At 37.2% G+C, this 18,347-nt stretch overlaps 1 protein-coding gene across 1 annotated transcript; it reads left to right on the plus strand.

Moving 5' to 3' along the window:
- Positions 1-8,420: 8,420 nt before the first annotated feature.
- Positions 8,421-9,287, plus strand: HRG_02144 (chromo (CHRromatin organization MOdifier) domain-containing protein; the record flags this gene model as incomplete). The annotated part of the gene is made up of 1 exon (XM_044860615.1): positions 8,421-9,287. The coding sequence occupies one exon, from the start codon at positions 8,421-8,423 to the stop codon at positions 9,285-9,287; it is 867 nt and encodes a 288-aa protein (XP_044724248.1).
- Between the last annotated feature and the right edge of the window lie 9,060 nt (positions 9,288-18,347).

Below are 18,347 nucleotides of genomic sequence, written 5' to 3' on the forward strand. Positions count from 1 at the left end.
TAGCCTATAAAAGTAGGCTTATCTATAGCTAGAGCTAAGGTATTTAGTAGGGTAATAGGGGCACGACCCTCGCTAATATTAGGTCTTAGACTAGAAGTCTCTTAAGACTAAGATTCCCCTATATATTTCTTAGCTTTCTTCGCTAAGGGAGAACTAGCGTTACTATAAGACTTTTAAGCTAATCGCTTATACTTTAAGGGCGAACCCGCCGCTACTTACTCCTATATATAATATAGGAAATTAGCGTTATAGTTCTTTATCTTCTTTAGTATAAAAGGCATTATTATTAATAAATCGTCGATAAAAAGTAATATAAAAAGGTATAAAAGATTAATAAAAAAAGGTATAAAACTCTATAGTAATCGTAAGTAAAAGAGTTAAAGAAGAAAAGAAAATAAAAGAAATAGGAGATATATATATACGCTCTTTATATTATAGTTACGCGGCCGATATATAAGCGATACTATAATAGTTACTTAGCGGCAACCGCTAGTATAATAACTATTAACGTTATAGAGTATAGACTAACGTATACTTATATAAGCATATATACGCAATATATAACTAAAACTACCTCTCTTCTTAACTAAATATATATAGTATAGCGAAAATAATATATATTAAAGATATAGCTAAGACGTCTATATAAGAGGGGAGATAATTATAAGAGCGCTACTAAAAGGTATAGGCTAATAAAGTACTTAGATATATAGTACTAATATATTAGTAGGGTATTAGTAGGGAATTATACTTACCCCGCTTATATATTATAGACCTCTCGCTACCTTAACTAAAGAGGAAAAATCCCTCTTCTTATAAGCTTTAGTCTTATAATAAGAAGAATATAATATATATAGTATAATACCTCTAGCTATCTCTACTACCTAACTAATTATACTATAATATATATTCCCTTATATAAAATTAGTAGCTTATAGCCTCCTACCTTAAATATAGTAGCTAGAGTATTAATTATATTATCTATAGCCTTAAAAATAAAAAAAGGTCCCTTAGGACCTTAATAGGCGGTTTATATAGATTAAATAAGTTATAAAGATAAAGAAATAGCTCGAGCGTACGCTTAAGCCGGCTGCCGCCGCTATAGCTAATTAGAATATAGGATTTAAAGCTCTTTATAATAGCTAGTAGCTAGAGTAGCTAGAAATACTAAATTTAATTATCGTGATATTAAAATACGGCTTTAATTACATTTAGAATATACTTACCTTAGTACTATAAGGGGTGCTAGAAGTAAAGGGTACTAGAAGCTAAGGGTACTAACTTACTTACTATTATACTTTAGTAGCCTTTTTATTTAGTTCTTAGCTAGCTTCTTAAAAGATAGTTAAGTAACTATTATTAATAGGCTTTATTAGTAGAAATATATCTTATAGCTACTAGCTAGAAAGAGCTTTTATTAAGAAGTATTAGTTAGCTTCCTTAAGGATTTCTTTTTACTTAGCTAGCTATAAAGAAGCTAGTAGGTTCCTAGTAAAAAAGGCTCCTAAGTATACTATATAGGTCTTCTTAATATAGTTAGTTATATAGCCCCTTAAGGGAGCTATTAAGGGCTCGAGCTTTAAAAGCTATTACTTTAAAGTTTCTTCCTCTTAAAGAGATATTAGCTTTATAGTACTAATAGATTCTATTATCGCTATATATATAATAGTTAGTAGCTTTATCTTATAAAGGTACTTCTTATAGTAACTCTTATAGTTACCTAAGGTAATAGAAAAAGCTCTTTATTATATAGAGGTTAGCTTAAAGAAGAAGGAAGCTCCCTTTATAAATTCCGTTGCTTTAAGATAAAGAGGGGGCTTAAGAGGGTCCTACTTATTAAAGAAGACTAAATTATAAATAGTTCTATTTATATAAGCCCGTAGCTCCTTTATATACTTATCTTAATCTTAGGGCTCTACTAAAATCGTCTTATAGACTATAGGGATAATAAAGGTGATGCGTTTTTGCGTGTCCCTACGCACACTGGAGCGTTGGGCACGGCACCAAGCATCAAGGACACCGGCTGCCGCACGCACAGCCATGTGAACAGGCAGCCGTGTGAACAGGCAGCCGTGTGAAACAGGCAGCCGTGTGAAACAGGCAGCCGTGTGAACAGGCATCGGTATGTGGCTGCCTTGTAAACCGGCCGGATCGCCTAGATAGTCCGACCTGGCTGCCTCCTACATAAGGATGAGGCAGTCATAGCTTAGTTGGAGAAACAACGATCCCACTTCATCTCATCCATATGCAAAATGCATCAGATTGGTAGCAATTCCTACCCTTTGCTTTGATTAGCACCAGTGAGCCATTGTGTAAGCCTCACACCATAGCTCAAGTCTGCTTGGGCACCACACGTGAGCCGTTGACTCGGGCTCGCACCAAAAAACCACCAAAAACAACCATCGTGACTTACATAAGTCGCCCCACGAGCTTACCCAAGCTCACCACCCCCACGAGCTTATCCCAAAGCTCATCAATCCTTTGGCTTGCTAACCAGCTAACCTTGTGGTGCGACCGACACCCTTGACAGCTAGCAGCCAACATTTCTTCACCCTCGTGATAACGCTATAGGGTCAATACCGTTGCATTAAGGTGTCTTTCGCTCGTGACGACTTTGGTGATAGGAAGTTTTGCGAAAGCCCGTGTAATCGTATATCACTATCGCAAGTGTCAGCTGGCAAGCAAACCGACCACACAATGGCCAAACCGACCAACGAAGGAAGCTCGGTCAAGCAAGCTGACGATAGAAGCTCGCCACGCCCGGCTGAAGAAGATGATGGACCCCGGCTACCGGACGCAGTCCAGCAACGCCGCCCGAAGCGCAACAGAGTCTCTCTCAACCCCAAGGACAATCATTCGCAATTGGCAGACCAATTACAGCAGCTCCCAGAAGCTCTCAACGCGTGGAAATGGTCCATCCGATTCCTCAAGCTGATGCGAGACAAATCTAAGGAAGCTCTCGATACCTTCACAGTCCGTGACAAGGAAGCATGTGAAGCCTTGGAAGATCTCCTTTTCCACGTCTGTGCTCATCAAATCAGCCTACGCGAAGTATTGGCTGTACCACAAGCCGGCATCTCGGACCTCGAACATGTGCCTGCATGGAGAGCAGTGGTGGAAAAAGCCTATATTGTGCCGGAACCCACAGAGGACAACATGATGAAATTGATCTCGAAGATCACGCCCAAGGAAGTTGATTCGAGGTCAATGACATCCAATTTGGTATATCTTCCGGATGCCGACCAACAACTTCCCACGGAACAGCGAGGTATAAATTCTCAAGCTATGTTGCAGTCAACGGAACCCCCAAAGGCGCCAACTCAGTCACAATCACCTTCAGGCGTGAGGAAGCAGAAAGGAAGCCGGCATAGCCACCACAGCCGCCGCGACCGCCGCAGTCACCACAAGCATCGCAGATACCTACGACTAGATGATTCAAGCGACTGGAATCTTCTTCTTCCAGCAGCAGCAGCTCTGGAAGCAGCATTGGCATTGGATACGCTCACAGCCGCCGGAGCGCCTCTCTCCCTACCACACAGACCTTTCAAACCTCTAGTGATGTGGAAGCTGTTGCCAAGAGGCTCAAACGTGACAACATGGGTGTTTTCAACCCCAATCACAAGGATCCTCATAAACAAGGCCTTGTGTCCCTCTCAAGCGGCAGCAATGTGTACACGGATGTATACCTCTTCTGCGAGCGCCTGCGAATGTACAAGGATCTCGACTCCTACGCCTTGTCGCAGCACTATATGTCTTTCCTTGCCGGCGGAGCTCTACAGTGGTTCATGAATGAACTTTCCATCGAGCAGAAGGATCGCCTTATGAAGTCATCAGTAGAGCGTTTCTGTAAAATGCTCATCAAGCGATTCCAACGCCCAGCAGCAGAGGTCTCAAGGAATTACACGGCATTCCGTATACCGTGTCAATGTGGAATGCTGGTGAAGTCTCCTTGCCTCAATGGATTCAACGGAAAGTCTCCCTAGCAAGGCAAATCAACATCGAAAAGGACTACCAAATCATCCAAAGCATCCACCCCTTGATTGCGGTCCAAATCGCTACTCACCTCTCTGTGCCCACTAAACGCACGCCAATTGACAAGTGGGTACGAGAAATCGAGGAACGCCGACCCCTGATCTCCGCGGCATTGGAATTTCGCGGCAGATACGATGAACGCCCCCAAGGCCGTGACCGTGACCGCAACTACCAAAGTCGTGATCGTAGTAGTGATCGTGATCGCAGCTTTAGGAACGATAGCCGCGACCGCGACCGCAGCTATCAGCGAGATCACTACCAACGCGATCGAGGCCTTGACCGCAGAGACCGCAGCAACCCCAGCAGCGACTCACGGGCCAAGGAAGGCGAGAGAACCGCCCCAAAGATCCTCAGCGCAATGAGCGAAGCGGCGGCTATGAGAAAAGGTCCGCTTTGAGAAAAATTACCTTGCCAGCGAGGACGAAAACAAGCAAGATGCTTCAGACAACAAGAAAACCGCCATTTCCGACGACGATGAAGCCAGTGATGTAGGATCAGACGCTTCTATCGAGGAATACTACGTCTGTATGACCTCAACTCCTGAGAATCTTGGCCAACAAGGAAACCACCAATGCCGAAAGTGTAACCGCAAGTTCCTCCCGCAGTGTGTTATTTGAGCACACACAAGCACGCTGCTGTGTGTCTGCTCAACAGCTCCAGCAGGAGGCGACCCCAGCAAGACCTTCGTTATGTGGGAAATGCTACGCCCAATTTCCCTCACGCAATGCACTCTTCAGGCACCTTCCTGGCTGCGTGTCACAGCCCAAGGCCCACTCAAATGGAGAGGCATATAAAGCCGTAGAGCAGCACAATCCAATTCCTCCCAAAAAGCCCAGTATTTTGGGAAACAATCGCGAGCGCTATCGCAGGAAATCCTCGAGCCACAACCGCTCGAGCCGCCATCGCACGATGCCCCTTTCGGCTACTCATATCTTCGCATCAAGATCAAGGCAGCTCCACAGGACCAGAGACCGAGGTCTGTGCGGATTCCGGTGTGGCAACCCCTGATTGACAGAAAGCTTCTCAAGAGCTTCGAGCACACCATTGAGAAGAAGCCTCCAACGCCAATTGCAGGCATCAGCGGCAGTGTCCGCTGCACAGACTGGGCCACGTTCTCCTTCTATGCAGAAGGAAAGAGGGCTGACGGTAGCAGCGCCGGCATAGCTAAATTCACCAGTTCCGCTTGGGTGACTACCGTGGAACCAGGAGCCTTGCTAGGCAATGCCTTCCTCAAGCCGTATGTTGAAACATCCACTACGACAAGGAAGTCGTTCAAATAGGCCTCCTTGACGACTTCGGTATCCCTTTAACATCTATAAGCCTCATAAAGGGTAGTCCGACGCGTTCAGGCCGTCAGAAAACCATGGTCCCGGCAGGCAAGACAATGCTAGTCCCAGCTAGCTGGAAGGAAGTCCCTAAAGGCCGTTCCTTCGCTTTTCATTCCAATCATCCCTTGGCCGCTCATGCTCGTTGACCGAAACACTGTCCCAGCGGTCATGTTCACGAACACTACGAACCAAGATATCATCGTGAACCGCAAACAGCGCCTAGGGCAGATCAAAGAATGCGAGGAATCGGGCTACTTCGCTGCAGCCTCATGGAAATCAGCTCTGACAGCTTTGACAATAGCCACAGCGGCCTTGGCCCCAACAACTTCTGCAATGACGATTGAAAGCGCTCCCCAGAGCCATACATCGTATGATCTTGCTATCAATAGCACCTTCCACCTCTCAGACGATGTTATCGCAATAGCTGACGGGACTTTCACCCCGGAGGAAGCCCTGTTCTAGCAGCAACCGCAGAATCAGTTTCAAGCTTATCAGAAGCTTTGTACGCATACACAACAGCAGCCAGCAACGACAGCCAGCCTTGGTCAACAACAAGAAAGGAGCTCCACGTCACAAGCACCCAGCTGAGTGCAGCAGCAACAGCCGATACTCCTGACCTTGCCCCTGAGACCCGAATTCCGTATCAAACGCACGTTCAACGCACGCCAGAGCTCCCAGAGGTGTGCACTGACGACGGAATTCACATCTATGCGCAGAAAGGCAGCTTCGTGACCAAGATCAAAGCCCTTGTTGAAAAACACGCCAAACTATGGAAAGACTCGGGCACAGCTGAAGTCGAAGCAGGCCACGAGCTCACAGTTCCCTTATCAAGGATTGGCACACGCACAAGGTGGCTCAACGCCCTATCCTCAGGGATTACGAGACAAACAGGTCATTGATGAAACCCATGACAAGCTCCACGCACAAGGACGTATGGAATACGTGCACGGACCAACCCTTTGCAGCCCCGTCTTCGTTGTGTGGCGAACAGCCCGAGGAGAAACCAAGGGCAGGGTCGTCATCGATTTGCGAGCTCTTAATAAGGTCACCATGCCAGACAGCTATCCCTTGCCATTGCAAGAAGACATCATCCAAGAGCTTCGAGGCGCACAGTACATCACAGCAATCGACGCATCGTCCTTTACCACCAATTCCGAGTCAAACTCGAACATCGTGATCGTTTTACCCTCACGAGCCATAGAGGACTGGAAAGACTGACTGTTGCACCAATTGGCTTCTGCAATAGCCCGGCCTACGCCCAGCGCTATATGGATCGAGTGCTTCGACCATATAAGGGTTTTGCAGAGCGTTTATGGACGACGTTGTGATCTATTCGAAAACGGAAAAGGAGCACTTACAGCACCTTAGCAAGATCTTCCAGCTATTCGAGCGTTTTAACCTCACGATGTCGCCAAAGAAAAGCTGGATTGGGTATCCTCTGTGCAACTCCTTGGCTTCCGCGTTGATGCCTTTGGAATGAGCACAACGGAACACAGGCTGGCAGCCTTTGCAAAGCTGGAATTTCCAGACCAGCTATCTGCGTTGGAAAGCTACATTGGAGCAACAGGCTACCTACGGCATCTCTTACCGTATTATGGAGCCCTCATTGAGCCATTGCAGCACCGGAAAACTCAATTACTAGCCCAAGGACGAGAAATTGGCAAAATTCAGCAAGGTAACATCAACAAACGCCGTGCCTTTGCGAGGAACACCAAATTCGAGCCTAGTGAAAAGGAGCGGTTGGCATTTGAAGCTATCCAAAAGGAAGTAGCCTCCGGCAGGATGATCCACCATATGGACCCAAGCAGGCAACTGTTCTGTCAAGTTGACGGGTCCTTGCAACGAGGATTTGCCTGTACCTACTTCCACCTTAAAGAAGGTTACGAATGGAAGCCTGGCCAAGCTATTTCCTCAACAGCGATGCAACCTATAGCTTTTCTCAGCCGCACCTCACCAACGCAGAGAGATCATATGGTCCGTCGGAATTAGAAGTGGCCTGCCTAGTCTGGGCTATCAAAAAGATGCGCACAGTGGTCCAATCGTCAACGAAGCCCTTAATCGTGCTTACGGACCATTCAGCCACACAGCAGATCGTCAATAAGACCTCCCTCGACACTTCAAGCACGGACAGAGCAAATAGACGGCTAGTAGTAGCCTCCATCTATCTCTCTCAGTACGAATTGCAGGTTGATCATCTTCCAGGAAAATCAATTTCATCCCTGATGCCTTAAGCAGGCTGTCAGCCCCTGAGACCGACCAATTGATCGAGCGACAACGACCTGACTACACAGCGCTTGACGATGTGCTCCTTGCGTCTGAGGCCATCATGGATCCAGCATACCGCATCAAATTCACAGAAGGCTATCAGGCTGATACCCATTATCGCAAGATCCTTCAAATGATCCAGGACAGTGAGAACACGGTCAAAGCTTCTAGGGCCCCGGAAATCGCGAAAATCAAGCGCAGAGGAATTCCTTTTCGTGGACCAGGGTCTGTTATATCACGAAGGAAAAGATGGATATGTTCGTCTCTGCGTGCCCGCAAGCCTCACGCACGAATTGATGCAAATGGCACACGACGACAAGCACCACTTTGGCGTTGTGAGAATGCTCAAGGAGTTGAAACCTATTCGATCAGGAACGTCTCTTGGCAAGCGAAAAGCACATCGCCAAGTGCAAAGCTTGCTGCCTTGGACAGACTGATCGACAACAGCTTGCTGGAAGCTATCTGCCCAATCGACCCCCGATGCTTCCAATGCAGTCAATTGCAATGGACTTCATCACAGACATGCCTGCCGTCTCAGCTATGGGCTCACCCTGGCATATTGAAGGCTTTAATGCCTTTAATCAATTACTTACAGTCACTTGCTTAGCTAGCAAGCGATGCCTACTGATTCCAGGCAATGCAAAGTATAGCGCCAAGGACTGGGCAGCCTCCCTAGCTAGGCAGCTCATGCTATGTGATTGGGGCATGCCGCGCACGATAGTCAGTGACAGAGACCGCAAATTCACCTCTGCTTTCTGGCAAGGGCTCTGGAAGGCCTTTGGCACCAGAATCAGCATGACAACGGCATATCATCCGCAGGCGGACGGCTTGGCCGAGCGGCGCAATCAAACAGTGGAAACAGCGTTGCGACTGGCCTATATTGAGGACCCCAACCTTGACTGGAAGACCCTTATTCCTTCGCTGCAGTGGCATCTAAACACAGCCTACAACACCAGCACGAAGACCTCAGCCCATGAACTAATGTACGGTTTCCCCCTGAAAGGGCCCCTGGAGGCTGTTGATCGCACAGCCAGCGCAGAGGCAGACGAATTGCCCTACATCAAGGAAGCCTTGCGTAAGCAGGCCAGCCTAGCTATGGACCTTGCAGCGATGAAGGCCAAGCGTTGGTACGATGCCAAACACCGACCTATCCATCTCAAGGCTGGAGACAAGGTATATCTCAAGCTTCATCAGGGATATCACCAGCCAGGCAGGCCACCCAAGAAGTGGTCACAACAGCGGGAAGGCCCCTTTGTGATCAGAAGGATGGTTGGAGACCTGGCCTGTGAATTGGACCTTCCAGAGCAAATTAAGGTCCACCCAGTGATCTCAATACACCACCTCAAGCCAGCTCACGAAGGCTGCTTTGAAGAAGCTCACCCCGGACCAGTAGAAGTCACAAAGGACTTTACGGACCAGGAAGGCGAATTCTACGAAGTTGACAAGCTTCTGGACGTACGGGTCAGGAAGATTGGAAGAAACAGGAAGCCCGTCACGGAGTACTTGGTCCACTGGAAAGGATGGGGCAGCATGCATGATCAGTGGGTCAGGAAGGAAGAGATATCGTCAAAGGCCCTGGATGAGTTCCACGGGCAGACGACGGGACCGCGAGTGGTTCGCAACAGCAAAGCAAAGGGACGATCGGAAAGTTCTGACATGTAGCCTTTGTTGAGGCAGTCACTGAGGACAGTGGAGTTTTCTTTTGAGGCCGGCATTATGATGCGTTTTGCGTGTCCCTACGCACACTGGAGCGTTGGGCACGGCACCAAGCATCAAGGACACCGGCTGCCGCACGCACAGCCATGTGAACAGGCAGCCGTGTGAACAGGCAGCCGTGTGAAACAGGCAGCCGTGTGAAACAGGCAGCCGTGTGAACAGGCATCGGTATGTGGCTGCCTTGTAAACCGGCCGGATCGCCTAGATAGTCCGACCTGGCTGCCTCCTACATAAGGATGAGGCAGTCATAGCTTAGTTGGAGAAACAACGATCCCACTTCATCTCATCCATATGCAAAATGCATCAAAAGGAGTCGGTTTTTATTATTATTATAAGGAAGGGTAGAAAAGTTAAGTAAAAATCGGCTTTTTTAGTAAGAGGGGTAAAAGGAAGCTATAAAAGATATAAGAAAGGTGCCTTTTATAGTAGCTAAAGGGGTATAAGAATACTATTCCTCTTAAGCTTATAACTCTTATATAAAGAGATATAAAAAATATATAAAAAATATATAAAGGTAAAAGTAAAAGTAAAAGAATAAATAAGTAGGGCTAAGCTATTTAATTCTTATAAGGGTAGTAATTAAGGTAAGGGAGTAATTATTATATTTCCTTAATTATCCTTTTTTCCTTTATTTAACGCCCTTATTTATACTTATTTAGTATCTTAATTAATAAAGAAGATCCTACTTAAAGAAGCTATTTATATACTTTTAACTACTAAGCTTTTTACTAGTTTTTCCCCTCCTTTTTAGCTATTACTAGTATATCTATCTTATTTCTTACTACCTTTATAAGAAGCTATCGCTACTTATACTTCCTTTTATACCCCTATCTTCCTTTTTATACTTCTTTTTAGCTCCTTTTTCCTTTTTCTATACTAAGTATTTTTAGCTTCCTTAGTCCTTTATACTAAGGGATATCTTTAAAAACTATAAAATTAAGCTATACTTCGCGGTAATAATACCTATTAACCTTTATAGCTAGCTATATAATACCCTTAATCTTTATACTTTTTATTACGCTTAAAGCGCCCTTTACTTACTTTAAAGTAATCCTTTTTACTAGTACTTATATTTTTTATATAAGTACCTTATTAACTATAGTATAGTATTAGTAGCCCTTATTTATAAGGGTAGCGATAAGTAAAGAGTTATTAAATATAACTTATATTAAAGTAAGCTTTCTTTTATATAAGTAGATAATTTCTTTTTCTTTTTTACTAGTATTAGCGATTAAGGCTTTAAGGCCTATCTTTACTTTAAAGCTATTTTTTTTCCTTTATACTTAAGGGTATAAAGTCCTCTTTATTATTTAAGGTAAAAAGTAGTTTTATCTTTACTATTTATACTATTATAAGCTACTTAGCTAAAAAGAAAGGGTATTTTAATAAGGATAAAGGTATATACTTAAAGTACGCGTAGTATATAGCTAAGGATTAATAAAGTAATTAACTATATAATTATCTAATTATCGGTCTTATATATAGCTTTAAGGGTCTTAAGTTATTAATATAAGTCTTAGAGATTTCTTTACTTTATACCTCTTTATCTTTACTAAAGTCGCATAACTAATAGCCTTTACTTTAAAGGGGGAAAAATAAAATTTAAATTAATTATAATTAAGGAAGATTATCGCGTACTTTATATATATTAATTAACGCTATCGCTTATATCTAATAGGCTGCTATATCTTTTTCGTAATAGTTATAAGCCTAGGCGGAGGGGTTACCTCTTTAAGAACTTCTTAGTAACTATATATATACTTCTTTTAGCTAGCTTAGTATATACTACTTAAAAGGCCTAAGGTTTAAGTCTTATTAGAGCAATTACGCGGTATTAGTATAGGGCCTGCCTATATAAAAACTCCCTCTATAGTCTAGGATATCTAGGTATCCTAAGACGAATTAACCTAGTATCTTTAAGGGGATATATCGCGTACTCTATATACGTTAATTAGCGATATCGCTTATATTTAATAGGTAGCTATATCGTTTTTATAATAAAGATACCTTATTAAATAATTAAGGTCTTTATAAAGCGTTTAAGTATACTTAGAAGTAAGTTAGATAGGGAGTGCTAAGGGTCTTATCCTTTTAATAAGCTAATATTTATAAGGGTATAATCTTACTTATTAAACTCCTTAGCGACTTTCTAACCTAAGATACTAATAAAAAGGGCGCGATAATAATAAGTAAGGCTCTCTTCCTAAGTATATAAGTAAGTAAATAAACTATTATTAGAACTTTTCTCCTTTACTATAATCCCTTCCCTTTATATTATTTATTCCTCCCTTTACCTATAAGCTATTTATTTAGCTCTTTCTTATCTTTACTTATATACTTCCTTCTTTAAATAATTATCTACTACCTCTTATATATACTCCTAAGTATTCGCGCTTATTATTCTTAGGGGCGTTAAGAAAATAAAGTAGTTAGCGTCTTTATTAGTTTATAGCTTTAAGTATAGCTAAATTAAATAAGCTATAAAGTCTTATAAACTAATTATTATTACGTTACTAATAGTCTTATATAAATATATAGAATTATAGTTATTAATATCCTAGTAGTAGTTTTAATATATTCCTAGGTTTTTAACTCCTTTAACTTAATAGGGTTTAAAGCTTAGTATAAACCTTATAAGGACTATAGCTAGAGAGGCTATTACTATACTTTGTTTCTAGGGAGTAATAGGGCGCGCTATAGGCGTTACTAGAGTCTTTAGCCTTAAGGTAATTAACTAAGCGCCTAGTAATTTTAGAGTCCTAGGGCGAGTTAGTAGCTATACTATTTACCTTTCTTCCTTACTAGCTTCTTATTAAGCTATTAGCGGGGGTATAGTTATAAGTCTTTTACTCCTTTATATATTTAAAGGAGTTATTAGTAACGGGCGAGGAGTAAGCTTAATTAGCTATATATTTAAAGGGGAAAATAAAGGTATTATTTTTATATAAATAAATAGACTAGTAAGGGCGCTTAGCTCTCTCTTTTATAGATTCTAAGGTAGGGATCTTATTTTAAAGTTACTTAAGGAAAAGCTACTTAGTTTAAATAAGGAGCTTAATTTAGTTAATACTTAAGGTAATAAAGGTCTAGGCTTATTCTCGATTCCTATTAGCGCGATTAAATAGTTAAGGGTCTTTTTAAGGAGGAGTTTTATAAAGAAACTATATATAGCTTAAGTAATTAAGTTAGGTTACTTTATAAAGGTAGCTAGCGTAGTTAGCTCTTTTCTTACTCTCCTTACTATATAAGCTAGTTTTATATCTCTTTAAAGAAGTAGTTTTTATTTACTAGGCCTATCTTAAAGGTTAACTACTTCTAGGACTTCTTAAAAGTCTTATTTTTCTTAATCTCTTAAAATAATATAGTTATATTAGTAAATCCGTTTATACTTAAGAATCCTTATAAGAAAGACTCCGCTAAAAGTTCTTAAACCCTAATTAAATAGTATCCTTTATAGTTATTTAACCCTGCTATTAAACTACTAGGAAACTCTACTACCTTATAATATTACTTATATATAATTAAGTTCGTTTACTACGCTAGCTTAGATTCTATATATTAGCTTATTAATATAACCTTTTATACTTATCTTTTTATTTAGCTTAAAGAAATACTAGTCTTAGTATAAGATTTTATTTATTTATAAGGCTTTTTATATTACCTTATACCTTTACTTTAAAATTACTTTAACCTTAAAGAGACTACTACTATATTTATAGAAATATATAGAGTCTAGTATACTATCCCTCTTTTTAAGTATTAAAAATAACTAAGTTTCCTTCCTTATAGTCTAAAAGGAACGCTCCTTAGTAGAGTCCCCCTTTATTTATTCCTACTAAAAAGTTAATAACTTTAGTTATATACCTTTATTTATATATAAAGCGACTAAGGTTTAAGGTAAGAGCGGTAAACTTAATTAAATACTCCTTATTATTTAGGTATTTATAGTACTTTATATATCTATCTTCTATATCTTTAATAGGTTCCCTTTAATAATTAGTATAAACTAATAATAAGTAAGGTAAGGGGTATATTATATTCTTAATACCTTTTATTAAGATCTTAATTATTACGCTAAGGCTAAAGCTTATAGCTTATTATTTATCGATAGCTTTATAAAGAAAGTTATATATATTAATAATATACTCTTCTTAGTAGGCTTTATTCCTAGTAAATTTATTTATCTTTTTAACGCCCTTATATATTATCTAAGCGTCTTTAAAAGTAATATCCTACTATTTAATAAGGCCTATTAATATTAAGTACTAATAATCTTTATAAATATACTAAGGAAGTTACTTCTACCTATAAATATCTCGTTAGTCTTAGTTTATAAACTTTTCTTTATCTTTAGCGTAAAAGCGTTTTTTATTGCCTTTTACTTTAACTTTACTATAGTAAGTAAGTAAAATAAAGCTCTTACTCTTAAATAGTAATATACTAAAAAAGATAGCGGTATTCTTAGGAAGGTCTATAGATAGGCCTAAGATACTATTTAAGTTCGCTGCTATATCTTAGGAAAGGGTAGAGTAAGTAAAAGAGAGGAAGAAGATAAGATTAAATAGTTAAGGTAAGTAGTTTTAAGTTATAACGCTAAGAGGCTAAGAGGGTTATATATATATATATAAGAGTTATATTAGTAAAGGAGATCGTTATAAGTAAGGAAGTATATAAAGTATATATATATATATAAAAGGAAGAAGAAAAAAGAAAGAAGAAAAAGGGAAGAAGGAAGGTATAGTAAGAAGAATAAATAGTTATTAAAGCGTATAGTTATTAGTTACTTTAGCCGGCCTCTATAGTAGTAAGGTCTTAAGCGTATTTAAGGGTTATACTTAAATAGCTTCTTTTATTAGTTATTAATTAAGGAGCTATTTAATCTCTACCCTTTTCTTCCTTTCTTTACTTTTTCTATTTTTCTTTTTCCTTTTCTTTTCTTTATCTTCTTTATTTTTCTAGACCGCTACCTCTTATCTTCTCCTTTTATAACTACCTCTTCTTCCTTATTATATCTTATAAAACTACTAAACTTAAAACTAAAGAGCTATTAAATATTATTAACCTCTTTTTAACTACTCTTTTATAACCTTCTTTTATTACTATTACTCTTCTTACTTAGAATTATTATACTAAGGTCTTTCCTTTTTATATAAAGTACTTTTAAGTAATAACTATTTAACTTATTTAATCTTACTTAGCTTATTTTAACTATCTTCTTTTATAGATCTATAGTTACTTTAAGACCTAGGTTTATAATAGAAATAATATCGGTTACTAAGAGTTTTTAATTTATATAGAAATTACCTTTTAGTTATAAGTTCTATTAAAAGCTCTTAATATTATTAAGATTAAAGTATATTGTCGCTCTCTTCTCTCTTACTTTCTTAAGAGTACGCTAAGTTAGTATAATTAAATTATCTTTTATACCCTTTATTATAGATATCGGCTAGTAATATATATTCTTATAGAAATCTCTTATCTATATAAATACTTTTTTTCTTAGCTTAGTTTAAGGCGGTAAGAATACTCTTAAATAGTTTTAATTACTTTATATAGAACTTATAACCCTTACTTTTATTAAGGGTATATTTAAACTTATTAAATAACTATAACTTTTACTTATAAGTATGTTATATTTCCTTTTTATAAGTATATCTTTCTTTTAAGTACTATTAATAGCTCTTACGCTAACTATATTTAGGATTTAACTAAGGCGCTTATTTATAAATAGCGGTACTTCCTTAGATACTATAGGGCTACTTATAACCTTAATAGATTCGCTAACTATATATATAGTTATAATTTCTATATTAACCTTAAGACTAATAAATTTTATAACGAGTATATTAGTAATAAGACCGCTTTTTATCTTCTTTATAATATCCTTAATCCCTTTAATCTTACTAAGGATTTAAAGAAAAAGGAGGAAATTAACCTTATACTTATTTTACTTAAAAAGAGATTATATAGTTTTAATAAGCTCTCTCTTAAGTAATAATTAAATAGTCTTTAAGTTCTCTTTATAATAGTTTATAATAGGTTTACTAAGAGTAAGTAGCTTTATTTAGTCGCTATCTTTAGCGGTAAAAGTTTTTCTCTTAAGGTTATACGCGTTTAATTTAATAAGTTAAAAATATATTAAAATTTATCTTATTAGCGTATTTATTTTCGTTATAGTTCTCGCGAAGAGAGATATAAGAAGTATATAAAAATATAAAAAGGTAAAATTAAAAGTAAGAGGTTAGATAGGTAGGGTAGAGAGATTTAATTCCTATAAGGGTAATAATTATAGTAAGGGATTAATTATTATATTACCTTAATTTTCTTTCTTTCCTCGATTTAACGCCCTTCTTTATACCCGTCTAGTATCTTAATTAATAAAGAAGATCCTACTTAAAGAAGCTACTAATATCCTCTTAACTACTAAGCTTTTTACCGGTTTTTCCCCTCCTTTCTAGCTATTACCGGTATATCCGTTTTATCTTTCGCTACCTCTATAGGAAGCTATCGCTACTTCTACTTCCCCTCTTACCCCTACCCTCCTCTCTATACCTCCTTTTAGCTCCTTACTTAAAACCTATTTTTTAGCTTCCTAGGTCCCTCGTACTAAGGGATATCTTTAAGAACTACGAAATTAAGCTACGCTTCGCGATAATAGTAGGTCTCCCTTTTTATAATAAAGAATAAACGTCCCTATTTATAAAGTAAAAAATCCTATTTTTAAAGGAAGTAAGTAGTAAGAATATTTATTTTCTTACTTTATTATTTAATTATATTTTTATTCGTCTTCTTTAAGGTAGTAAAAGGTAGGTTATTATTAAGGAAGGGTAGGAAATATTATCTTTATTTACTTAGGGAGCTTTAAGTAGAAAATTTAAAATAATAAGGTAGTAAGTAAAGCGCTCGTAAATATCTTAGCTATTATAGTCGTCCTTTAATTAAATAGTTAGATAGTACCTTAGTTACTAGTTAGGTTTTAGCGTGCTTCTTATAATAGTTATAGATTTTTATCTTTACTACCTTTTCCTCCCTAGCTCCTTTTTACCTTTTTCTTTTCTTATTAAAATAGCGTTTTTAAAGCTCCTATATAGAGATCCTTTTTTACTTTATTAAGTTATAGTAGCTAAATCTTAATTATATACCTTAGGCCTTTCTTAGGTATCTATAGTCGCTTTTCTTTCTCTTCCTAGCTTTAATCTTTCTAAGGTTTATTAAAGAGTCGTTATAACTATAGTACTATTTAATTTAAGGCTTCTCTACTTAGTAAGAATAGTAAATTATTTACTTTATCTATTATTTCTTCCTTCCTCCTCTTATTAAGAGTAATTATATCTTAAAGTAACTAGTTACCCTTAGTAAAGTACTATTAATATAAGGAACGGTGTTCCTACTATAAATAAAGTAGCTATAATATACTCTCTTAATTATATAAGCTAATAAGTAGTATATAAATTATAGATAAAATCCTTTATTATAGAGCAAGAATCGCTCGTTGTTTTATATACTAATATATATTAAACGGGTTACCGGTTATCGTATAATCGGGAATCGAAGAAATAGAGCTAGCTTAGAATACTAGCTAAGACCTCTTAATAATACCGGCACGACTAACCTCCTTTAAACATAAATATTAGTAGAACTAAGACACTTCTTAATATACTCGAGGTATTACTAAATTCCTTAGTCTTAAGGCTATATAGCAGCCTAAATCTAGTCCTAAAAGGTTCTTCCGTTTAGCTATAATTATCTATATAAGATAGTATGTCCGCTAGTAGATAGATAGAGAATTATTAACTTTAATACCTCTTCTATATACTAATATATTACTAATAAATTCTATTAAAAATCCTACCTTATACTCCTTCTTCCCCTCTATTATATAGTCTTACGTGATTTATTAATTTCCTAAAATTCCGCTTTTACTTATATACCTTAAGAAAGGTTCTTCCGTTTAGCTATAATTATCTATATAAGATAGTATATCCGCTAGTAGATAGAGTAAGAATTATTAACTTTAACACCTCTTTTATATACTAATATACTACTAATAAATTCTATTAAAATTCCTACCTTATACTCCTTCTTCCCCTTTATTACGTAGTCTTACGTAATTTATTAATTTCCTAAAATTCCGCTTTTACTTATATACCTTAAGATACTACTACCCTTACTACTAAGGGAAAATACTATAATTAGAGAATACGCTTTATACTTTAAAGAATTTAAAGAAATACTTAAAATTAAAACTTAATAAATACTTTAAATTCTTATAGAAAACTAATAAGCTATATTAATCTAATATTAACTAGTAATATATAAAGGAGACTATATTATAGCTATTACTATAGTCGATACCTTTATAGCTCTATAATAAGAATAGTAACTATAAAGAGAATTTAAAAATAATTTATAAATACTACTTACTTATAAGTACTATAAGTATATTTTATAGATATTATAAGTTTACTTAGATTATATAATATACTTTTAGATAAAGGCACGATATAACGCCTTCTTAGTTAGGTTTAAAAGATAAGTACTTTTAAAACCCTACCTAAGTATAAAACTAAACTACTAGAAAATCGATTAACGCTACCTAAATAACTAAGTTATATTATTAAAACCTAACTATAGTATACTATTTAAATACTACGATAATTATAGATTATTAATAAGATATCTTTTAAAGATATATAAAATCCATAAATATACTAAAATAAAAGAATAATATAGCGCTATTTACTTTAAAGTATTTAAACTATTAATCTTTTAAAGACTTATATAATAAATTAAATATAATAAAGAAGATTATAATAAATATATATACCTAAACTATAGAGTTTATAAATATAAAAAAGTATAAGTATAGTATAAATAATATAATAGTATACTAAAAGATTATTAGTAATATATATAAAGGCTATAAGCTATATTTAACTAAGGAAGAATTAATATAAAGATACTATATATAAAATAAAAAGACGCTAAATAAAAACTTAACCTTTA

Source organism: Hirsutella rhossiliensis (assembly GCF_020360975.1).
Source record: "Hirsutella rhossiliensis strain HR02 chromosome Unknown scaffold00002, whole genome shotgun sequence".
Lineage (NCBI taxonomy): Eukaryota > Fungi > Ascomycota > Sordariomycetes > Hypocreales > Ophiocordycipitaceae > Hirsutella > Hirsutella rhossiliensis.